Source organism: Micromys minutus, assembly GCF_963924665.1.
Source record: "Micromys minutus genome assembly, chromosome: 1".
Classification (NCBI taxonomy): Eukaryota; Metazoa; Chordata; class Mammalia; order Rodentia; family Muridae; genus Micromys; species Micromys minutus.
In genome coordinates this window covers 147727856-147747676 of record NC_137969.1, presented here as the reverse complement: position 1 = coordinate 147747676, position 19821 = coordinate 147727856, and the positions used below count along the sequence as shown (strand labels likewise).

At 38.5% G+C, this 19821-nt stretch overlaps 1 protein-coding gene across 1 annotated transcript; it reads left to right on the top strand.

The window, feature by feature from the left end:
* Window positions 1-16596: 16596 nt before the first annotated feature.
* On the top strand, window positions 16597-16800 carry LOC308436988 (small integral membrane protein 10-like protein 1; the record flags this gene model as incomplete). The annotated part of the gene is made up of 1 exon (XM_080938012.1): window positions 16597-16800. The coding sequence occupies one exon, from the start codon at window positions 16597-16599 to the stop codon at window positions 16798-16800; it is 204 nt and encodes a 67-aa protein (XP_080794138.1).
* Between the last annotated feature and the right edge of the window lie 3021 nt (window positions 16801-19821).

Below are 19821 nucleotides of genomic sequence, written 5' to 3'. Positions count from 1 at the left end.
AATTTCAGTCTTTTTCCCTAAAATAAGTTTAATTTCTGCAATTTGCCCCCAAATTAGCGGAATTACTGCCTTTTGGACCCGAAATAAGGGAAATTTCTGGATTTCTGTCCCATGATAAGTGAAATTTCTGCAATTTTGCCCCAAAATAAAAGAAATTTCTGCCTTTTGCCCCAAATAAGGGGAATTTCTACAATTTTGCATTAAAATAAAGTGGAATTTCTGCATTTTTGCCTCAAAATAATGGGAATTTCTGCAATTTTGACACAAAATTAGGGGAATTTCTGCAATTTTGCCCAAAATAAGGGAAATTTCTGCAATTTTGCCCCAAGATAAGGGAAATTTCTGCAATTATGTCCATAAAAAGGGAAATGTCAGCAATTTTGCCCCACAATAAAGGGAATTTCTGCCTTTTTGCCCCAAAATAGGGGAATTTCTGAATTATTGCCCCAAAATGAGAAGCATTGCTGCATTTTTACCCCAAAATAAGAAAAATTTCTGCAGTTTGACCCAAAATAAAAAAAATTTTTGCAATTTTGTCCCATAAAGAGGGAAATTTCTGCATTTTTTCCCAAAATAAGAGAAACTTCTGCCTTTTTGACTCAAAATTTGTGAAATTTCTGAATTTTGCCCACAAATTTGAAGCATTACTGAATCTTTGCCCCAAAATATGGGAAATTTCTGCAATTTTATTCCAAAATAAGGGAAATTTCTGCCTTTTTACCCCAAAATAATGAGAATTTCTGCATTTTTGCCACAAAATAAGGGAAATTTCTGAAATTTTATCCTAAAATAAGTTAAATTTCTATCCTTTTGCTCCAAAATAAGAGAAATTTCTGCCTATTTGGCCCAAAATAAGGGGAATTTCTGCATTTTTGCCCGAAAATAAGGGGAATTTCTGTATTTTTGCCCTGAAATAAAAAGAATTTCTGTCTTTTTGCCCTAAAATAAGGGAAATTTCTGCATTTTTGCCCCAAATAATGGGAATTTCTGCAATTTTGCATTAAAATAAAGTGGAATTTCTGCATTTTTTGCCTCAAAATAATTGGAATTTCTGGAATTTTGACACAAAATTAGCGGAATTTCTGCAATTTTGCCCAAAATAAGGGAAATTTCTGCAATTTTGCCCCAAGATAAGGGAAATTTCTGCAATTATGTCCATAAAAAGAGAAATTTCAGCAATTTTGCCCCACAATAAAGGGAATTTCTGCCTTTTTGCCCCAAAATTAGGGGAATTTCTGAATTATTGCCCCAAAATGAGAAGCATTACTGCATTTTTACCCCAAAATAAGAAAAATTTCTGCAGTTTGACCCAAAATAAAGAAAATTTCTGCAATTTTGTCCCATAAAGAGGGAAATTTCTGCATTTTTTTCCCAAAATAAGAGAAACTTCTGCCTTTTTGACTCAAAATTTGTGAAATTTCTGAATTTTGCCCCCAAATTAGAAGCATTACTGCATTTTTGCCCCAAAATATGGGAAATTTCTGCAATTTTATTCCAAAATAAGGGAAATTTCTGCCTTTTTACCCCAAAATAATGGGAATTTCTGCATTTTTTCCACAAAATAAGGGAAATTTCTGCAATTTTATCCTAAAATAAGTTAAATTTCTATCCTTTTGCTCCAAAATAAGGGAAATTTCTGCCTATTTGGCCCAAAATAAGGGGCATTTCTGCATTTTTGCCCCAAATTAAGGGGAATTTCTGTATTTTTGCCCTGATAAAGAGAATTTCTGTCTTTTTGCCCTAAAATAAGGAAAATTTCTGCATTTTTCCTCCAAAATAAGGGGAAGTTCAGCATTTTTGCCCCCAAATAATGGGAATTTCTGCAATTTTTCCCCAAAATAAAGGGAATTTCTGGAATTTTGACACAAAATTAGGGGAATTACTGCAATTTTGCCCCAAAATAAGGGAAATTTCTGCAATTTTGCTCCAAAATTAGGGGAATTTCTGCTGTTTTGACACAAAATTAGGGGCATTACTTTCTTTTTGCCCCAAATAAGGGAAATTTCTGCAATTTTGTCCCACAAAATGGAAATTTCTGCATTTTTGCCCCAAAATAAGGAGAATTTCTGCATTTTGCCCCAAAATTAGGGGAATTTCTGCCTTATTGCCCCCAAATTAGGGGCATTACTTCCTTTTTGCCAAATAATAACGGAAAATTATGCAATTTTGCTCCAAAATAAGTGGAATTTCTACCTTTTTGCCCCAAAAGAAGGGGAATTTCTGCCTTTTGATCCAAAATTAGGGGTATTACTGCAATTTTGCTCCAAAATAATGGGGATTTTCTGCAATTTTGCCCTAAAATAAAGGGAATTTCTGCAATTGTGACAGAAAATTAGGGGAATTACTACAATTTTGCCCCAAAATAAGGGAAATTTCTGCAATTTTGCTCAAAAATTAGGGGAATTTCTGCCTTTTTGACCCAAAATTAGGGGCATTACTGTCTTTTTGCCCCAAATAAGGGAAATTTCTGCATTTTTGCCCAAAATTAAGTGGAATTTCTGCCTTTTTGCCCTAAAATAAGAATTTCTGTTCTTTTGGCACAAAATAAGAGGAATTACAGTCTTTTTGCCCTAACATAAGGGTTATTTCTGCATTTTTGACCCCAAATAAGCGGAATTTCTGCATTTTTGCCCCAAACTAAGAGGAATTTTTGCCTTTTTGCTTTCAAATTAGGGGCATTACTTCCTTTTTGCCCAATAATAAGGGAAAATTATGCAATTTTGCTCCAAAATAAGTGGAATTTCTACCTTTTTGCCCCAAAAGAAGGGGAATTTCTGCCTTTTTGATCCAAAATTAGGGGTATTAGTGCAATTTTGCTCCAAAATAATGGGTAATTTCTGCAATTTTGCCCCAAAATAAAGTGAATTTCTGCAATTTTGACAGAAAATTAGGGGAATTACTGCAATTTTGCCACAAAATAAGGGAAATTATTTGTTAAGTACCTGCTGCTAATGCACAAATGTGTGTATGTGTGTGATTTTCATATATGTACATACCATAAATTTTACCTCTCTCTGCCTCTCAATGCCTTTATCATTCCTTTTCTCACCTTTTTTATCATTTTGTTTTATCCCTCATTACAGTTTTACTTTGTTTATGTCATAGCGACATTCATATTTTTATACATCGGTATAAAATGTAGAGAAACACTCACACTTTTTGTTCAGTATCTACAAGCATGCTTTTCTTTGATATTTATGCAATTCATATACAATAATTAATGGTAAAGCAGCTTGAAATGTTTCTTTAATGACATCCTTGGGGTTTTCATAAATGTTAGTATCCTAACTGCAGATACCTGTACCATTTTTATTCTCATACCTTTATAGTAAGTATCATCAAAAGCCTTCGATAGAGTACTGTACAATAAGATATGGCCCAATGTCAATCTGTAATTTTTACTAGTAAAGGGACTTGAAATATCACATTTTCTCTGTGCTGTCTGCAAGAGTGATATCTACTTAGGAGGGCTCAGTGGTCTCACTCCACAAATAGGGATACAGAAGAGTGGTGTTGTTGCGACCCCTTCTGGCCAAATGTCGTTATGTTCTTGTCCTGAAGAAATGAGACTATGGATACAAAGTACAGGGTGCCACCTTGTGGAAGTAAGAATTTAGTGCACCTGAGCCGATGTCTTCCCCCCCTCCCCACCACACACTCAGTTGTCTTGATTTTCTCAAGTCCAAGAGATTGAGGAGACCTGAATCACCCTCACCACAACACTCCTCTCTCTCTCTCTAAAAATCAAAAACAAAAATAAAAACAAAAACAAACCCTTAGTTACGAAACTTGATATTTAATGAGATTTGTGACTCAATCTGGCAAAAATCCAAACGACTTACAGACACATGAGAAAGTTAGGCAACCCAGGGCACTGAACTTCTGTCTAGTTCAATGGAACAATGCCTTGAAATACCCTGCTAAACCTTCTTAGTCTATAAACCGTGTCAGATGACATGAACCATCTAAGCTAATAAGCATATTTTACAATTCCTTAGTAGTCACTTAATTGTAGTTTTAGGATACAAAGTAGAAAGTGACTTTCGTGGTGGTGGTCCACTATTAGTTCAAGAGCTCAAGCAGGAGGGCAGAGGCAGTGAGATATCCTACTTTATAAAGATAATTCCAGGCTAAATACAAACAGAAAGAGAACTTCGATTGCAAAATACAATTTTCAGTAATTGACATCCAAAAGGAATATATCATGGCAGATTTGTGTCCCTTCTAAGTACATAGCCTAAGATCAAATTTTATTATGCCAAGAGAACATTATTGAGAAAGTAAACCGGAGATACCAAGAAAATTAGAACAGAAGTAATGGGCCTGGAGAGCTGGCTCTGCAGGTGTGAGTTCAATTCCCAGCAATCACATGTTGGCTCACAATAATCTATATTGAGATATGGCGCCCTCTTCTGGCCTACAGGCATACATGCAAGCAGAATGCTATGTATGTGATAAATTATGTTTTAAAAGTACAATAAAATTAAGTAGGTTTGGAAAGCTGTGTGTATTTTTAGAAAGTACAACTACATCTAATGTTGTCCTACATAGATATCCAGGGTCCTACAGCGTCTTTCTGTTTCTAAAAGTAAGTCTACACTTCAAATTCTGAGACTAGTGTCTTCTAAGGAATTGGTAAAAGCTTTTGGAATGTAACCTTTGGAAATATTTTGACTTTTAAAGACAGCACATCTTGGGAGTTAGAGATATGGTTCAGTGGTTAAGAGCACTGACTGCTCTTCCAGATGTAGTCAGCAACTACAGACTCTATAAGATTTGCCTTCTAAACTCTACATGAGTTCCTCTCCCCTTCCTACATGCTATAAACAAATAACAAGCTAAGTTGAATAATTGGGGTGTGTGTGTGAGTGTGTGTGTGTGTGTGTGTGTGTGTGTGCGTGTGTGTGTGTTTGTGTGTGTATGTGTGTAATAATAACATTTTTAAAAACTAGGCCTTTTGAGGTGGGTATGGTAGAAGTTGAAGGGAGGAACGGATAATTGAGAAACAATGTATAGTTCAATTTTTTAAAATTGAAATGTATTGCCTATCTTAACATTATTGTAAGAATAGACTGGATGCTGCACTGTACCTGAATTGTCCTCGATATTACATATACAACAGATTAACATATCTAATAAATTATAGACTTATCTTAGATATGTGTGTGAAAAAAATTTACTAGCCACCTGGCTCTGACACCTTCACCCTGTTGTTGGTCAACTTGTGTGCCCACAGCCCTGTCTCTTCGTCCCGCCGCCAGGTTCCCACTTCACTCCTTTCTCCAGTGCCCATGTCTCAGGCCATTCTTTCCCTGAGCACATCTGCCCCTTAGGTTTTATAGAGGCTTCTTCTTCTGCCTTTCTCTGAGCTCTCAGGCATCAGGTGTCAACACCCCCAGACTTTGTCCTCCTCCTTTTGTTTTGTTAATTCTCTAACACTTTTATATGCAGAAAACCTGTTATTCCCCATCTCCAAACCAGTGTCTCAATACATGCTTTGGTCACACATGTGTGTGCTGTTAAAATAGCAGCCTGGAGGGCCACTTGTTCCAGTTTGGAAGCACATTATTTGTGTGGCTGGTTGGAAAGCCCAGACCATCCTGTAATATGTCATTAAATGTTTGCAAAAGGGCCACAAGTGATATATATCTAGGATTATAGTAGAATTACCATTCTGTGCGTCTGTAATTCACACTGACTGGACTTTGCCCAGGGAAATGCTGCTAGAATACCCTTTGTGCAGTTCTAGAACAACCAGCTCTGGACTCTTTTAAGTTTACCAGAAACTCCACAAGGGAATTAACTCTACTGGAGTGCAGACAGAGAGTTGTTTTGCCTAATTTTTCGCCTTTGTTTTCTGAGTAATCTGTTTTGTTGTTTGTGTCTTTGAAATAAGTATGTACAAGTTTGTGTATATTGTCTTGTTACCTAAGTCTGTTGTATGCTAACCAATGAATATTGTGTTTTTTAAAAGAATGGGATTCACATTAAGATGAGTTTCGATATTGTCTCAGACAGAAAAATAGACAGTTTCAAAGTTAATGTGTTTCATCACATGACTTGAATCCCTTAACAATAATTGAAAACTAGCATTTAAATAGAGGAAGAAGGATCTATTCTTAGTGTAAAATAACTTTGAATGAGTAGCAAAGACTATATATACCCAGAGTGGAAAAGAAATTCTTCAATGGTTTAAAAGCCTTGTGTGAGGTATAGGGTATAGGATTAGGGTTAGGGTTAGGCATAATGGGTTGGGGTTGGGATTAATTTATATGAATTTCACCTGCCTATCTGGGTAGAAAAAAACCTCAGGTGTGTTAAGCTAAGGTGATCTAGGGGGCGTGGCTGGGGAGAGACGCGGGGCGGAGCCAGCCTAGAGGCATGTGTTTGATACCTGGACTGAGACAGGAAGAGGTCTACAAGTGAGAAATCAGTCCTGTTGAATGGCTTCCTTTTTTACTTTCCTCCTGGCTTAAGTGAGGGCAGTGAATGTTGAATGCTTTGGTGAGGACCAGGTTGAATTTTGAGGCAGCGAATAAGGTGCTGCGGGTTTGGGAATGGTGAGGAGCCTGGAGGCCTAGGTTCCCAGAACCTCCCTTGACCTCAGGCCGTTGAATTATGTAACCTGTGACCTCAGTTCCCACTCCACGATAGCATGGCCACATGGCTCTGACACATTCACCCTGTTGTTGGTCGACTTGTGTGCCCACAGCCCTGTCTCTTAGTCCCGCCGCCAGGTTCCCACTTTACTCCTTTCTCCATTGCCCATGTCTCAGGCCATTATTTCCCTGAGCACATCTGCCCCTTAGGTTTTGTAGAGGCTGCTTCTTCTGCCTTTCTCTGAGCTCTCAGACATCAGGTGTCAACATCCCCAGGCTTTTTTCTCCTTTTGTTTTGTTAATTCTCTAACACTTTTATATGCAGAGGACCTGTTATTCCTCATCTCCAAAACAGTGTCTCAATACATGCTTTGCTCACACATGTGTGTGCTGTTAAAATAGCAGCCATGAGGGCCACTTGTTCCAGTTTGGAAGCACATTATTCCTGTAGCTGGTTTGGAAAGCCCAGACCATCCTGTAATATGTCTTTAAATGTTTGCAAAAGGGCCACAAGTGATACATATCTAGGATTCTAGTAGAATTACCATTCTGTGCGTCTGTAATTCACACTGACTGGACTTTGCCCAGGGAAATGCTGCTAGAATACCCTTTGTGCAGATCCAGAACAACCAGCTCTGGACTCTTTTAAGTTTACCAGAAACTCCACAAGGGAATTGACTCTACTGGAGTGCAGACAGAGAGTTAATTTGCCTAGTTATTCCCCTTTTTTTTCTGAGTAATCTGTTTTGTTTGTGTCTCTTAAATAAGTATGTACAAGTTTGTGTATATTGTCTTGTTACCTAAGTCTGTTGTATGCTAACAAATGCATATTGTTTTTTAAAAGAATGGGATTCACATTAAGATGAGTTTCGATATTGTCTCAGACAGAAAAATAGACTGTTTCAAAGTTAATGTGTTTTATCACATTACTTAAATCTCTTAAGAATAATTGAAAACTAGCAATTAAATAGAGGAAGAAGGATCTATTCTTAGTGAAAAATAACTGTGAACGAGTAGCAAAGACTATATATACTCAGAGGTAAAACACAAAGTCTTCAATGGTTTAAAAGCCTTGTGTGAGGTATAGGGTTTAGGGTTAGGGTTAGGGGTTAGGGTTAGGAATAATGGGTTAGGGTTGGGATTAAAATAGGAATATGTCCTGCTTTTCTGGGGCTAAAAAAACACAGATTAGTAAAGTTAGAGTGATCTAGATGGACATGGCTGAGGAGAGAAGCGCCCAGTGTCTCAATACATTCTTTGCTCACACTGGTATGTGCTGTTAAAATAGCAGCATGGAGGGCCACTTGTTGCAGTTTGGAAGCACATTATTTCTGTGGCTGGTTTATAACGCACAGTCCATCCTGTAATAAGTCCTTAATGTTTGCAAAACTGCACAAGTGATACATGTCTAGGTTTATACTAGAATTACCATTCTGTGAGTCTGTTATTTCACACTGACTGGACTTTGCACAGGGAAATGCTGCTAGAATACCCTTTGTGCAGTTCCAGTATAACCAGCTTTGGACTCTTTTAAGTTCACCAGAAAGTCCACAAGGGAATTGACTCTTCTAGAGAGCACACAGATAATTGGTTTGCCTAGTTATTCGCCTTTTTTTTCTGAGTAATCTGTTTTGTTGTTTGTGTCTTTTAAACAACTATGAACAACTTCGTGTATATTGTCCTGTTACTTAAGTCTGTTGTATTGTTAATAATGCATATATTTTATTATCGAATGGGATTCACTTTAAGATGAGTTTCTATATTGTCTCAGACAAAAAAATAGAAAGTTTGACAGTTAATGTGTTTAATCACATTCTTGAATCCCTTAACAATAATTGAAAACTAGCAATTAAGTAGAGGAAGAAGGATCTATTCTTAGTGAAAAATAACTGTTAATGAGTAGCGAGGATTATATAAACCTAGAAGTAAAACCGAAAGTCTTCAATGGTTTAAACTCCTTGTGTTGGGCTGGAGAAATAGCTTAACGGTTAAGAGCACTGACTGCTCTTCCAAAGGTCCCAAGTTCAATTCCCTCCAACTATGTGGTGGCTCACAACCATCTGTAATGGGATCTGATGTCCTCTTCTGGTTTGTCTGAAGACAGCAACAGTATGCCCACATACATGAAATAAATACATTAAAAAAAAATAAGCCTTGTGTTAGGTATAGGGTTTAGGGTTTAGGGTTATGTTTAGGGGTTAGGGTTAGATGTTAAGGGTTGGGGTTGGGTTTAATTTATAAGAATTTCACCAGCCTTTCTGGGTAGAAAAAAACCTCAGGTTTATCAATTTAAGGTGATCTAGTGGGGCGTGGCTGGAAAGAGAAGCAAAGCAGAGCCAGCCTAGAGGCAGGAGTTTGAAACTGGGACTGAGAAAGGAAGAGGTCTGAGAGTCAGAAATTAATCCTGTTGAATGACTTCCTTCTTCTACTTTCCTCCTGGCTTAAGTGAGGGCAGTGAATGTTGAAGGCTTTGGTGAGGACCAGGTTGGTGTTTTGAGGCAGCGGGGAAGGTGCTGCGGGTTTGGGAATGGTGAGGAGCCTGGAGGCCTAGGTTCCCAGAACCTCCCTTCACCTCTGGCCACTGAATTATGTAACCTGTGACCTCAGTTCCCACTCCATGATAGCATGACCACCTGGCTCTGACACTTTCACCCATTTGTTGGTCGACTTGTGTGCCCACAGCCCTGTCTCTTAGTCCTGCCGCCAAGTTCCCATTTCACTCCTTTCTCCAGTGCCCACGTCTCAGGCCATTTTTTCCCTGAGCACATCTGCCCCTTAGGTTTTGTAGAGGCTGTTTCTTCTGCCTCTCTCTGAGCTCTCAGGCATCAAGTGTCAACATCCCCTAGGCTTTGTCCTCCTCCTTTTGTTTTGTTAATTCTCTAACACTTTTATATGCAGAGGACCTGTTATTCCCCATCTCCAAACCAGTGTCTCAATACATGCTTTGCTCACACTTGTGTGTGCTGTTAAAATAGCAGCCTTGAGGGCCACCTGTTCCAGTTTAAAAGCACAATATTTCTGTGGCTGGTTTGGAAAGTCCAGACCATCCTGTAGTAAGTCCATAAATGTTTGCACAATGGCACAAGTGATACATATCTAGGATTTTACTAGAATTACCATTCTGTGCGTCTGTAATTCACACTGACTGGACTTTGCACAGGGAAATGCTGCTAGAATACCCTTTGTGCAGATCCAGAACAACCAGCTCTGGACTCTTTTAAGATTACCAGAAACTCCACAAGGGAATTGACTCTACTGGAGTGCATTCAGATAATTGGCTTGCATAGTTATTTTTCTTTTTTTTTCTGAGTAATCTGTTTTGATGTTTGTGCCTTTTTAATAAGTATGTACAACTTAGTGTACAATTTCTTGTTAAGTAATCTATTGTATGCTATCAAATACATATTGTTTTTTTTAATGACGGGATTCACATTGAGATGAGTTTCTATATTGTCTCAGTCAGAAAAATAGAAATTACAAAGTTAATGTATTTAATAACATGCCTTGAATCCATTAACAATACTTGAAAACTAGCAATTAAATAGAGTAAAAAGGGTCTAAGTGAAATATAACTTTTAATGAGTAGCAAGGACTATATAGACCTAGAAGTAATATAAAGTTTTCAATGGTTTAACAACCTGTGTTAGGTATAGGGTTTAGGGTTAAGGTTAGGGTTTAGAGTTAGGCATTAATGGTTTAATTTATATGAATTTCTCCTGACTTTCCATGGGAAGAAAAACCTCAGGTTTGTAAAGGTAAGGTAATCTAGAGGGGCATGGCTGGGAGGGAAGCACCCAGTGTCTCAATACATGCTTTGCTCACATTTGAGTGTGCTGTTAAAATAGCAGCCTGGAGGGCAACTTGTTCCAATTTGGAAGCACATTATTTCTTTGGTTGGATTTGAAAGCCAAGACCATCCTGTAATAAGTCCTTAAATGTTTGCAAAATGGCACATGTTATACATGTCTTGGATTTTACTAGAATTAGCATTCTGTGAGTGTGTAATTCACACTGACAGGACTTTGCCCAGGGAAATGCTGCTAGAATACCCTTTGTGTAGTTCCAGAACAACCAGCTCTGGACTCTTTTAAGTTCACCAGAAACTCCACAAGGGTATTGACTCTACAGGAGTGCAGACAGGTTATTGGTTTGCCTAGATATTCGCCATTTTTGTTCTGAGTAACCTGTTTTTTTGTTTGTGTCTTTTAAATAAGTATGTATAACCTCGTGTATTTTGTTTTGTTACTTAAGTCTGTTGTATGGTTAATAATGAATATTTTTTAAAAGGATGGGATTTACATTAAACTGAGTTTCTATATTGTCTCAGATAGAAAAATAGAAAGTTTCAAAGTTGATGTGTTTAATCTCATGACTTTAATCCCTTAACAATACTTGAAAACTAGCAATTGAATAGAGTAAAAAGGGTCTAAGTGAAAAAGAACTGTTAATGAGTAGAATGGACTATTTTTACACAGATATAAAACAGAAAATCCAATGGTTTAAAAGCCTGTGTTAGGTATAGGGTTTAGGGTTAGTGTTAGGGTTTAGGGTTAGGCATTAAGGGTTTGGGTTAGGATTAATTGATATGAATATTTCTGCCTTTCTGGGGGGAAAAGACCACAGGTATGTAAAGGTAAGGTGATCTAGAGGGGCGTGGCTGAGGAGAGAAGCACCCAGTGTGTCAATACATGGTTTGCTCACACTACTGTGTGCTGTTAAAATAGCAGCCTGGAGGGCCAATTGTTCCAGTTTGGAAGTACATTATTTCTGTGGCTGTTTTGGAAAGGCCAGACCATTTAGTATTAGGTCCAGAACAACCAGCTCTTGAGTCTTTTAAGTTTACCAGATGCCACAAGGGAATTGACTCTACTAGAGTACACACAGATAATTGGTTTGCCTAGTTATTCGCCTTTTTTTTCTGAGTAATATGTTTTGTTGTTTGTGTGTTTTAAATAAGTATGTACAACTTCGTATATATTGTCTTGTTACCTAAGTCTGTTATATGCTAACAAAGCATATTGTTTTTATTTAATGATAGGATTCACATTAAGATGAGTTTTTATATTGTCGCATACAGAAAAATAGAAAAGTTCAAAGTTAATATGTTTGATGAAATGCCTTGAATCCCTTACCAATACTTGAAAAGTAGCAATTAAATAGAGGAAGAAGGATCTATTCTTAGTGAAAAATAACTGTTAATGAGTAGCAAGGACTATATATACCCAGAAGTAAAACAGAAAGTCTTCAATGGTTTAAAAGCCTTGTGTTAGGTATAGAGTTAAAGATTAGGGTTAGGCATTAAGGGTTGGGTTGGGTTGAATTTATATGAATTTCTTCTGCCTTTCAGGTGGAAAAAAAAAAAACCTCAGGTTTGTAAAGTTAAGGTGATCTAGAGGGGCATGGCTGTGTAGAGAAGTGGGGCAGAGAGAGCCTAGAGGCTTGAGTTTGAAACTGGGACTGAGAGAGCAACAGGTCTTCACAGTGGTTATGAGTCCAGCTGAATGGCATCCTTCTACTGCTTTTCTCCTGGCTGAAGTGAAGGCAGTTAATGTTGAAAGCATCAGTTAGGCCCAGGTTTGGTGTTTTGAGGGAGTGCAGAAGGTGCTGCTGGATTGGGAATGGTAAGGAGCCTGGAGTCCTTAAATGTTTGTAAAACGGCGCGAGTGATACATGTCCTGGATTTTACTTGAATTACCATTCTGTGAGTCTGTAATTTACACTGACTGGACTTTGCCCAGGGAAATGCTGCTAGAATACCCTTTGTGCAGTTCCAGAACAATCATCTCTGGACTCTTTTAAGTTTACTAGAAACTCCACAAGGAAATTGACTCTACTAGAGTGCACACAGATAATTGGTTTGCCTAGTTATTCCCCTTTTTTTTATTTTGAGTAGCCTGTTTTGTTGTTTGTGTCTTTTGAACAACTATGAACAACTCAGTGCATATTGTCCTGTTACTTATGTCTGTTGTATGGTTACTAATGCATATATTTTATTAACGAATGGGATTCACATTAAGATGAGTTTTTATATTGTCTCAGACAAAAAAATAGAAAGTTTGACAGTTAATGTGTTTAATCACATTCTTGAATCCCTTAACAATAATTGAAAACTAGCAATTAAGTAGAGGAAGAAGGATCTATTCTTAGTGAAAAATAACTGTTAATGAGTAGCGAGGACTATATAAACCTAGAAGTAAAACCGAAAGTCTTCAATGGTTTAAACTCCTTGTGTTGGGCTGGAGAAATAGCTTAACTGTTAAGAGCACTGACTGCTCTTCCAAAGGTCCCGAGTTCAATTCCCTCCAACTACGTGGTGGCTCACAACCATCTGTAATGGGATCTGCTGTCCTCTTCTGGTTTGTCTGAAGACAGCAACAGTCTGCCCACAAACATGAAATAAATAAATTAAAAAAAAAAATAAGCCTTGTGTTAGGTATATGGTTTAGGGTTTAGGGTTATGGTTAGGGGTTAGGGTTAGACGTTAAGGGTTGGGGTTGGGTTTAATTTATAAGAATTTCACCGGCCTTTCTGGGTAGAAAAAAACCTCAGGTTTATCAATTTAAGGTGATCTAGGGGGGCGTGGCTGGGAAGAGAAGCAAAGCAGAGCCAGCCTAGAGGCAGGAGTTTGAAACTGGGACTGAGAAAGGAAGAGGGCTGCAAGTCAGAAATTAATCCTGTTGAATGACTTCCTTCTTCTACTTTCCTCCTGGCTTAAGTGAGGGCAGTGAATGTTGAAGGCTTTGCTGAGGACCAGGTTGGTGTTTTGAGGCAGTGCAGAATGGGCTGCGGGTTTGGGAATGGTGAGGAGCCTGGAGGCCTAGGTTCCCAGAACCTCCCTTCACCTCTGGCCTCTGAATTATGTAACCTGTGACTTCAGTTCCCACTCCATGATAGCATGACCACCTGGCTCTGACACTTTCACTCTGTTGTTTGTCGACTTGTGTGCCCACAGCCCTGTCTCTTAGTCCTGCTACCAGGTTCCCACTTCACTCCTTTCTCCAGTGCCCATTTCTCAGGCCATTCTTTCCAAGCACATCTGCCCCTTAGGTTTTGTAGAGGCTGCTTCTTCTGCCTTTCTCTGAGCTCTCAGGCATCAGGTGTCAACATCCCCAGGCTTTTTCCTCCTCCTTTTGTTTTGTTAATTCTCTAACACTTTTATATGCAGAGGACCTGTTATTCCTCATCTCCAAACCAGTGTCTCAATACTTGCTTTGCTCACACATGTGTGTGCTGTTAAAATAGCAGCCATGAGGGCCACTTGTTCCACTTTGGAAGCACATTATTTCTGTGGCTGGTTTGGAAAGCCCAGACCATCCTGTAATATGTCATTAAATGTTTGCAAAAGGGCCAAAAGTGATACAAATCTATAATTTTAGTAGAATTACCAATCTGTGATTCTGTAATTCACACTGACTGGACTTTGCCTAGGGAAATGCTGCTAGAATACCCTTTGTGCAGATCCAGAACAACCAGCTCTGGACTCTTTTGAGTTTACCAGAAACTGCACAAGGGAATTGACTCTACTAGCGAGCACAGAGATAATTGGTGTGACTAGTTATTTGCTTTTTTATTTCTGAGTAACCTGTTTTGTTGTTTGTGTCTTTAAACAAGTATGTACATCTTCCTGTATAATGTCTACTTACTTACGTCTCTTGTATGGTTACTAATGCATATTTTTTTAAAGAATGGGATTAATATTAAAATGAGTTTCTATATGGTCTCAGACAGAAAAACAGAAAGTTTCAAAGGTAATGTGTTTAATCACATGACTTCAGTCCCTTAACAATAATTGAAAACTAGCAATTAAATAGAGGAAGAAGCATCTATTGTTGGTGATAAATAACTGTTAATGAGTAGCAAGGACTATATATACCTAGAAATAAAACATAAAATCTTCAATGGTTTAAAAGCCTTGTGTTAGGTATAAGGTTAAGGTTTAGGGTTATGGGTAGGGGTTAGGAGATAAGAAGTGGTGGATGGGTTTAATTTATTTGAATTTCTCCTTAGTTTCTGGGGCAAAATCCTCAGGTTTGTAATGTTAAGGTGATCTGGAGGGGCGTGGCTGGGGACAGAAGCATAGTGGAGCTAGCCTAGAGGCTTGAGATTGAAACTGGGACTGAGAGAGAAAGACATCTGAAAGTCAGAAATCAGTCCTGTTGAATGGCTTTCTTCTTCTACTTTCCTCCTGGCTGTAGTGAGGGCAAAGAATGTTGAAGGCTTTGGTGAGTACCAGGTTTGGTATTTTGAGGCAGAGCAAAAGGTTCTACGGGTTTGGGAATGGTAAGGAGCCTGGAGGCCCAGGTTCCAAGAACTTTCCTTGACTTCAGGCCGCTGAATTATTTAACCTGTGACTTTGGTTCCAAGTCCATGATAGCATGGCCACCTGCCTCTGACACCTTCACCCAGTTGTTGGCCAACTTGTGTGCCCAAAGCCCTGTCTCTTCATCCCGCAGCATGGTTCCCACTTTACTCCTTTCTCCAGTGCCCATGTCTCAGGCCATTCTTTCCCTGAGCACATCTGCCCCTTAGGTTTTGCAGAGGCTTCTCAATCTGTTTTTTTCTCAGCTCTCAGTCATCAGGTGTCAACATCCAGAGGCTTTGTACTCCTCCTTTTGTTTTGTTAATTTTATAAATTTTTTTTATGCCTAGCACCAGTTATTCCCATCCCCAAACCTGTGTCTCAATACATGCTTTGCTCACACTTGTTTGTGCTGTTAAAATAGCAGCCTGGTGGGCCACTTGTTCCTGTTTGGAAGCACATTATTTCTGTGGCTGGTTTGGAAAGCCCAGACCATCCTGTAATAAGTCCTTAAATGTTTGCAAAACGCCACAAGTGATACATGTCTAGGATTTTACTAGAATTACCATTCTGTGAGTCTGTTATTTCACAGTGACTGGACTTTGCCCAGGGAAATGCTGCTAGAATACCCTTTGTGTAGTTCCAGAACAACCAGCTCTGGACTCTTAAGTTTACCAGAAAGTCCACAAGGAAATTGACTCTACTAGAGTGCACACAGATCATTGGTGTGCCTAGTTATTCGCTTTTTTTTCTAAGTAACCTGTTTTGTTGTTTATGTCTTTTAAACTGCCTGTGTTGTGCTGGAGAAATAACTTAACAGTTAAGAGCACTGACTGCTCTTCCAAAGGTCCCGAGTTCAATTCCCAGCAACTACGTGGTGGCTCACAACCATCTGTAATGGGATCTGATGTCTTCTTCTGGTGTGTCTGAAAACAGCAACAGTATGCCCACACACATGAAGTAAATAAATTTTAAAAAAAAAGCCTTGTGTTAGGTATAGGGTTTAGGGTTAGGGTATAGGGTTAGGCGTTATTGGTTGTGGTTGGGTTTAATTTATATGAATTTAGCCTGCCTTTCTGGGTAAAAAATACCTCAGGTTTGTCAAGTTAAGGTGATCTAGGTGGGAGTGAGATACTTGAGCCCTTGCAGACATCATAGAGAAAATGTGATATTTCAAGTCCCTTTACTAGTAAAAAGTACAGATTGACATTGGGCCATATCCTATTGTACAGTACTCTATCAAAGGCTTTTGTTGATACTTACTATAAAGGTATCAGAATAAAAATGGTACAGGTATCTGCAGTTAGTATACTAACATTTATGAAAACCCCAAGTATGTCATTAAAGAAACATTTCAAGCTGATTTACCATTAATTATTGTATATGAATTGCATAAATATCAAAGAAAAGCATGCTTATAAATACTGAAGAACAAGTGAGTGTTTCTCTACATTTTATACCGATGTATAAAAATATGAATGTCGCTATGACATAAAGTAAAACTGTAATGAGGGATAAAACGAAATGATAAAAAAGGTGAGAAAAGGAATGATAAAGGTATTGAGAGGTGCCACCTGGGAGGGAGCAGCGGCCGATGGCGTTGAGACTGAAGCGGTGGCCGCTTCATCCAGGCCACGGCTCGGTCCGGCTTGGGAGTGCGCGAAGCTTTGGAGAACCTCGACCTAGTGGGACAACGCCATGGTCCCCGCCGACTTCCCGTCCGCCCTGGCGGTCAGGGCTGTGGGCCCTGCGGCCGCTACCCCGTACGGTGTTTTCTGCAAGGTGCTCTCTCGCACCCTGCTCGCCTTCTTTGAGTTGTCCTGGCAGCTGCGAATGAACTTCCCGTACTTCTACATCGCGGGCTCAGTGATCCTCAACATCTGCTTGCAGGTACACATTTAGAGCCGCGTCTGCATTGCGCGCCAACCGGGACCGCTAGATGGCAGGCCGCCCTGTGGCACCTTCAGGGATGCGCGAGAAGAACGTGCAGTCTCGCGAGAGCAGGCTCGCTCTCGGGCGGTCTGCTCACCACTTCCCCTTCCTGGGAATTGGAGGTGGGATTTAGAAGCTACCTGGGTCGATTTAGAACAAAGATATTGTGTTCCAGCAGCAGAGGAGGTAAACAAGAAAGTATTCAAGGAACTACACATCAGCAAACACCTGGCAAATCTTAGGATATGGCAAAGGGCACAGGATGCATAATGTGAAAGGAATGTTAAGTTTTCAAGAACACAGATTTACCTCAAACTTGGGTTCTGAATTAATTTTTAAGAGTACTGGACTGTGAACTAGACATTGAATTGAATAAGAGGCCTGTTGTATCAAGAATGTGATCTTAAAAGCATGCATCTCTTCCCACAAGAGGCTATATTGAAACATCGGGTCAAAGCCAGACTACAGGAAAACTTCCAAATATGACGGCAGGATTTTGAAAAAAAAAAAAAAAAAAAAAATAGTGGGACTATGTGAAGATGTTCCCGCCAAAAAGACACTGGTTCCAAAGAAAAGAAAGTCCAGTTTCACAGGAATTGACTACACCCTGGTAGTAAGGCAAATGGACCAACTATGGCTTTCTTCTTTAAAGAGAATACTTAATTCTAGTTACAGAGTAAACTGCAGATGTTACAAACCTTGACAAGTGGAGGGACAAGAAAGTAACTGGAAAGATGATGCCCTTGTGGAGTGGGAGGATAAAACATGTGTATTTGTGAACAAAAAGCATTACTGCATTTTTACCCCAAAATAAGAAAAATTTCTGCAGTTTGACCCAAAATAAAGAAAATTTCTGCAATTTTGTCCCATAAAGAGGGAAATTTCTGCATTTTTTTCCCAAAATAAGAGAAACTTCTGCCTTTTTGACTCAAAATTTGTGAAATTTCTGAATTTTGCCCCCAAATTAGAAGCATTACTGCATTTTTGCCCCAAAATATGGGAAATTTCTGCAATTTTATTCCAAAATAAGGGAAATTTCTGCCTTTTTACCCCAAAATAATGGGAATTTCTGTATTTTTGCCACAAAATAAGGGAAATTTCTGCAATTTTATCCTAAAATAAGTTAAATTTCTATCCTTTTGCTCCAAAATAAGGGAAATTTCTGCTTATTTGGCCCAAAATAAGGGGCATTTCTGCATTTTTGCCCCAAATTAAGGGGAATTTCTGTATTTTTGCCCTGATAAAGAGAATTTCTGTCTTTTTGCCCTAAAATAAGGAAAATTTCTGCATTTTTCCTCCAAAATAAGGGGAAGTTCAGCATTTTTGCCCCCAAATAATGGGAATTTCTGCAATTTTGCCCCAAAATTAAGGGAATTTCTGGAATTTTGACACAAAATTAGGGGAATTACTGCAATTTTGCCCAAAAATAAGGGAAATTTCTGCAATTTTGCTCCAAAATTAGGGGAATTTCTGCCTTTTTGACACAAAATTAGGGGCATTACTTTCTTTTTGCCCCAAATAAGGGAAATTTCTGCATTTTTGTCTAAAATTAAGTGGAATTTCTTCCTTTTTGCCCTAAAATAAGAATTTCTGTTTTTCTGGCACAAAATATGGGGAATTTCAGTCTTTTTGCCCTAAAATAAGGGTAATTTCTGCATTTTTGACCCCAAATAAGCGGAATTTCTGCCTTTTTGACCCGAAATAAGGGGAATTTCTGCATTTTTCCCCAAGATAAAAGAAATTTCTGCAATTTTGCCACAAAATAAGGGAAATTTCTGCAATTTTGTCCCAAAAAATGGAAATTTCTGCATTTTTCCCAAGATAAAAGAAATTTCTGCAATTTTGCCCCAAAATAAGGGAAATTTCTGCAATTTTGTCCCAAAAAATGGAAATTTCAGCATTTTTGCCCCCAAATAAGTAGAATTTCTGCATTTTGCCCCAAAATTAGGGGAATTTCTGCCTTTTTGCCCCCAAATTAGGGGCATTACTTCCTTTTTGCCCAATAATAAGGGAAAATTATGCAATTTTGCTCCAAAATATGTGGAATTTCTACCTTTTTGCCCCAAAAGAAGGGAAATTTCTGCCTTTTTGATCCAAAATTAGGGGTATTAGTGCAATTTTGCTCCAAAATAATGGGGATTTTCTGCAATTTTGCCCTAAAATAAAGGGAATTTCTGCAATTTTGACAGAAAATTAGGGGAATTACTGCAATTTTGCCCCAAAATAAGGGAAATTTCTGCAATTTTGCTCCAAAATTAAAGAAATTTCTGCCTTTTTGACCCAAAATTAGGGGCATTACTGTCTTTTTGCCCCAAATAAGGGAAATTTCTGCATTTTTGCCCAAAATTAAGTGGAATTTCTGCCTTTTTGCCCTAAAATAAGAATTTCTGTTCTTTTGGCACAAAATAAGAGGAATTTCAGTCTTTCTGCCCTAAAATAAGGGTTATTTCTGCATTTTTGACCCCAAATAAGCGGAATTTCTGCATTTTTGACCCGAAATAAGGGGAATTTCTGCATTTTTGCCCCAAGATAAGGGAAATTTCTACAATTTTGCCCCAAAATAAGGGAAATTTCTGCAATTTTGTCTCCAAAAAGGGAAATTTCAGCAATTTTGCCCCACAATAAGGGGAATTTCTGCCTTTTTGCCCCAAAATTAGGGGAATTTCTGCTCTTTGCCCCACAATTAGGGGCATTACTGGGTTTTTGCCCCTAAATAAGGGAAAATTCTGCATTTTTGCTTAAAATTAATTGGAATTTCTGCCTTTTTGCCCTAACATAAGAAGTATTTCTGTCTTTTTGGAAAAAATAAGGGGAATTTCAGTCTTTTTCCCTAAAATAAGTTTAATTTCTGCAATTTGCCCCCAAATTAGCGGAATTACTGCCTTTTGGACCCGAAATAAGGGAAATTTCTCGATTTCTGTCCCATGATAAGTGAAATTTCTGCAATTTTGCCCCAAATAAGGGAAATTTCTGCCTTTTTGCCCCAAATAA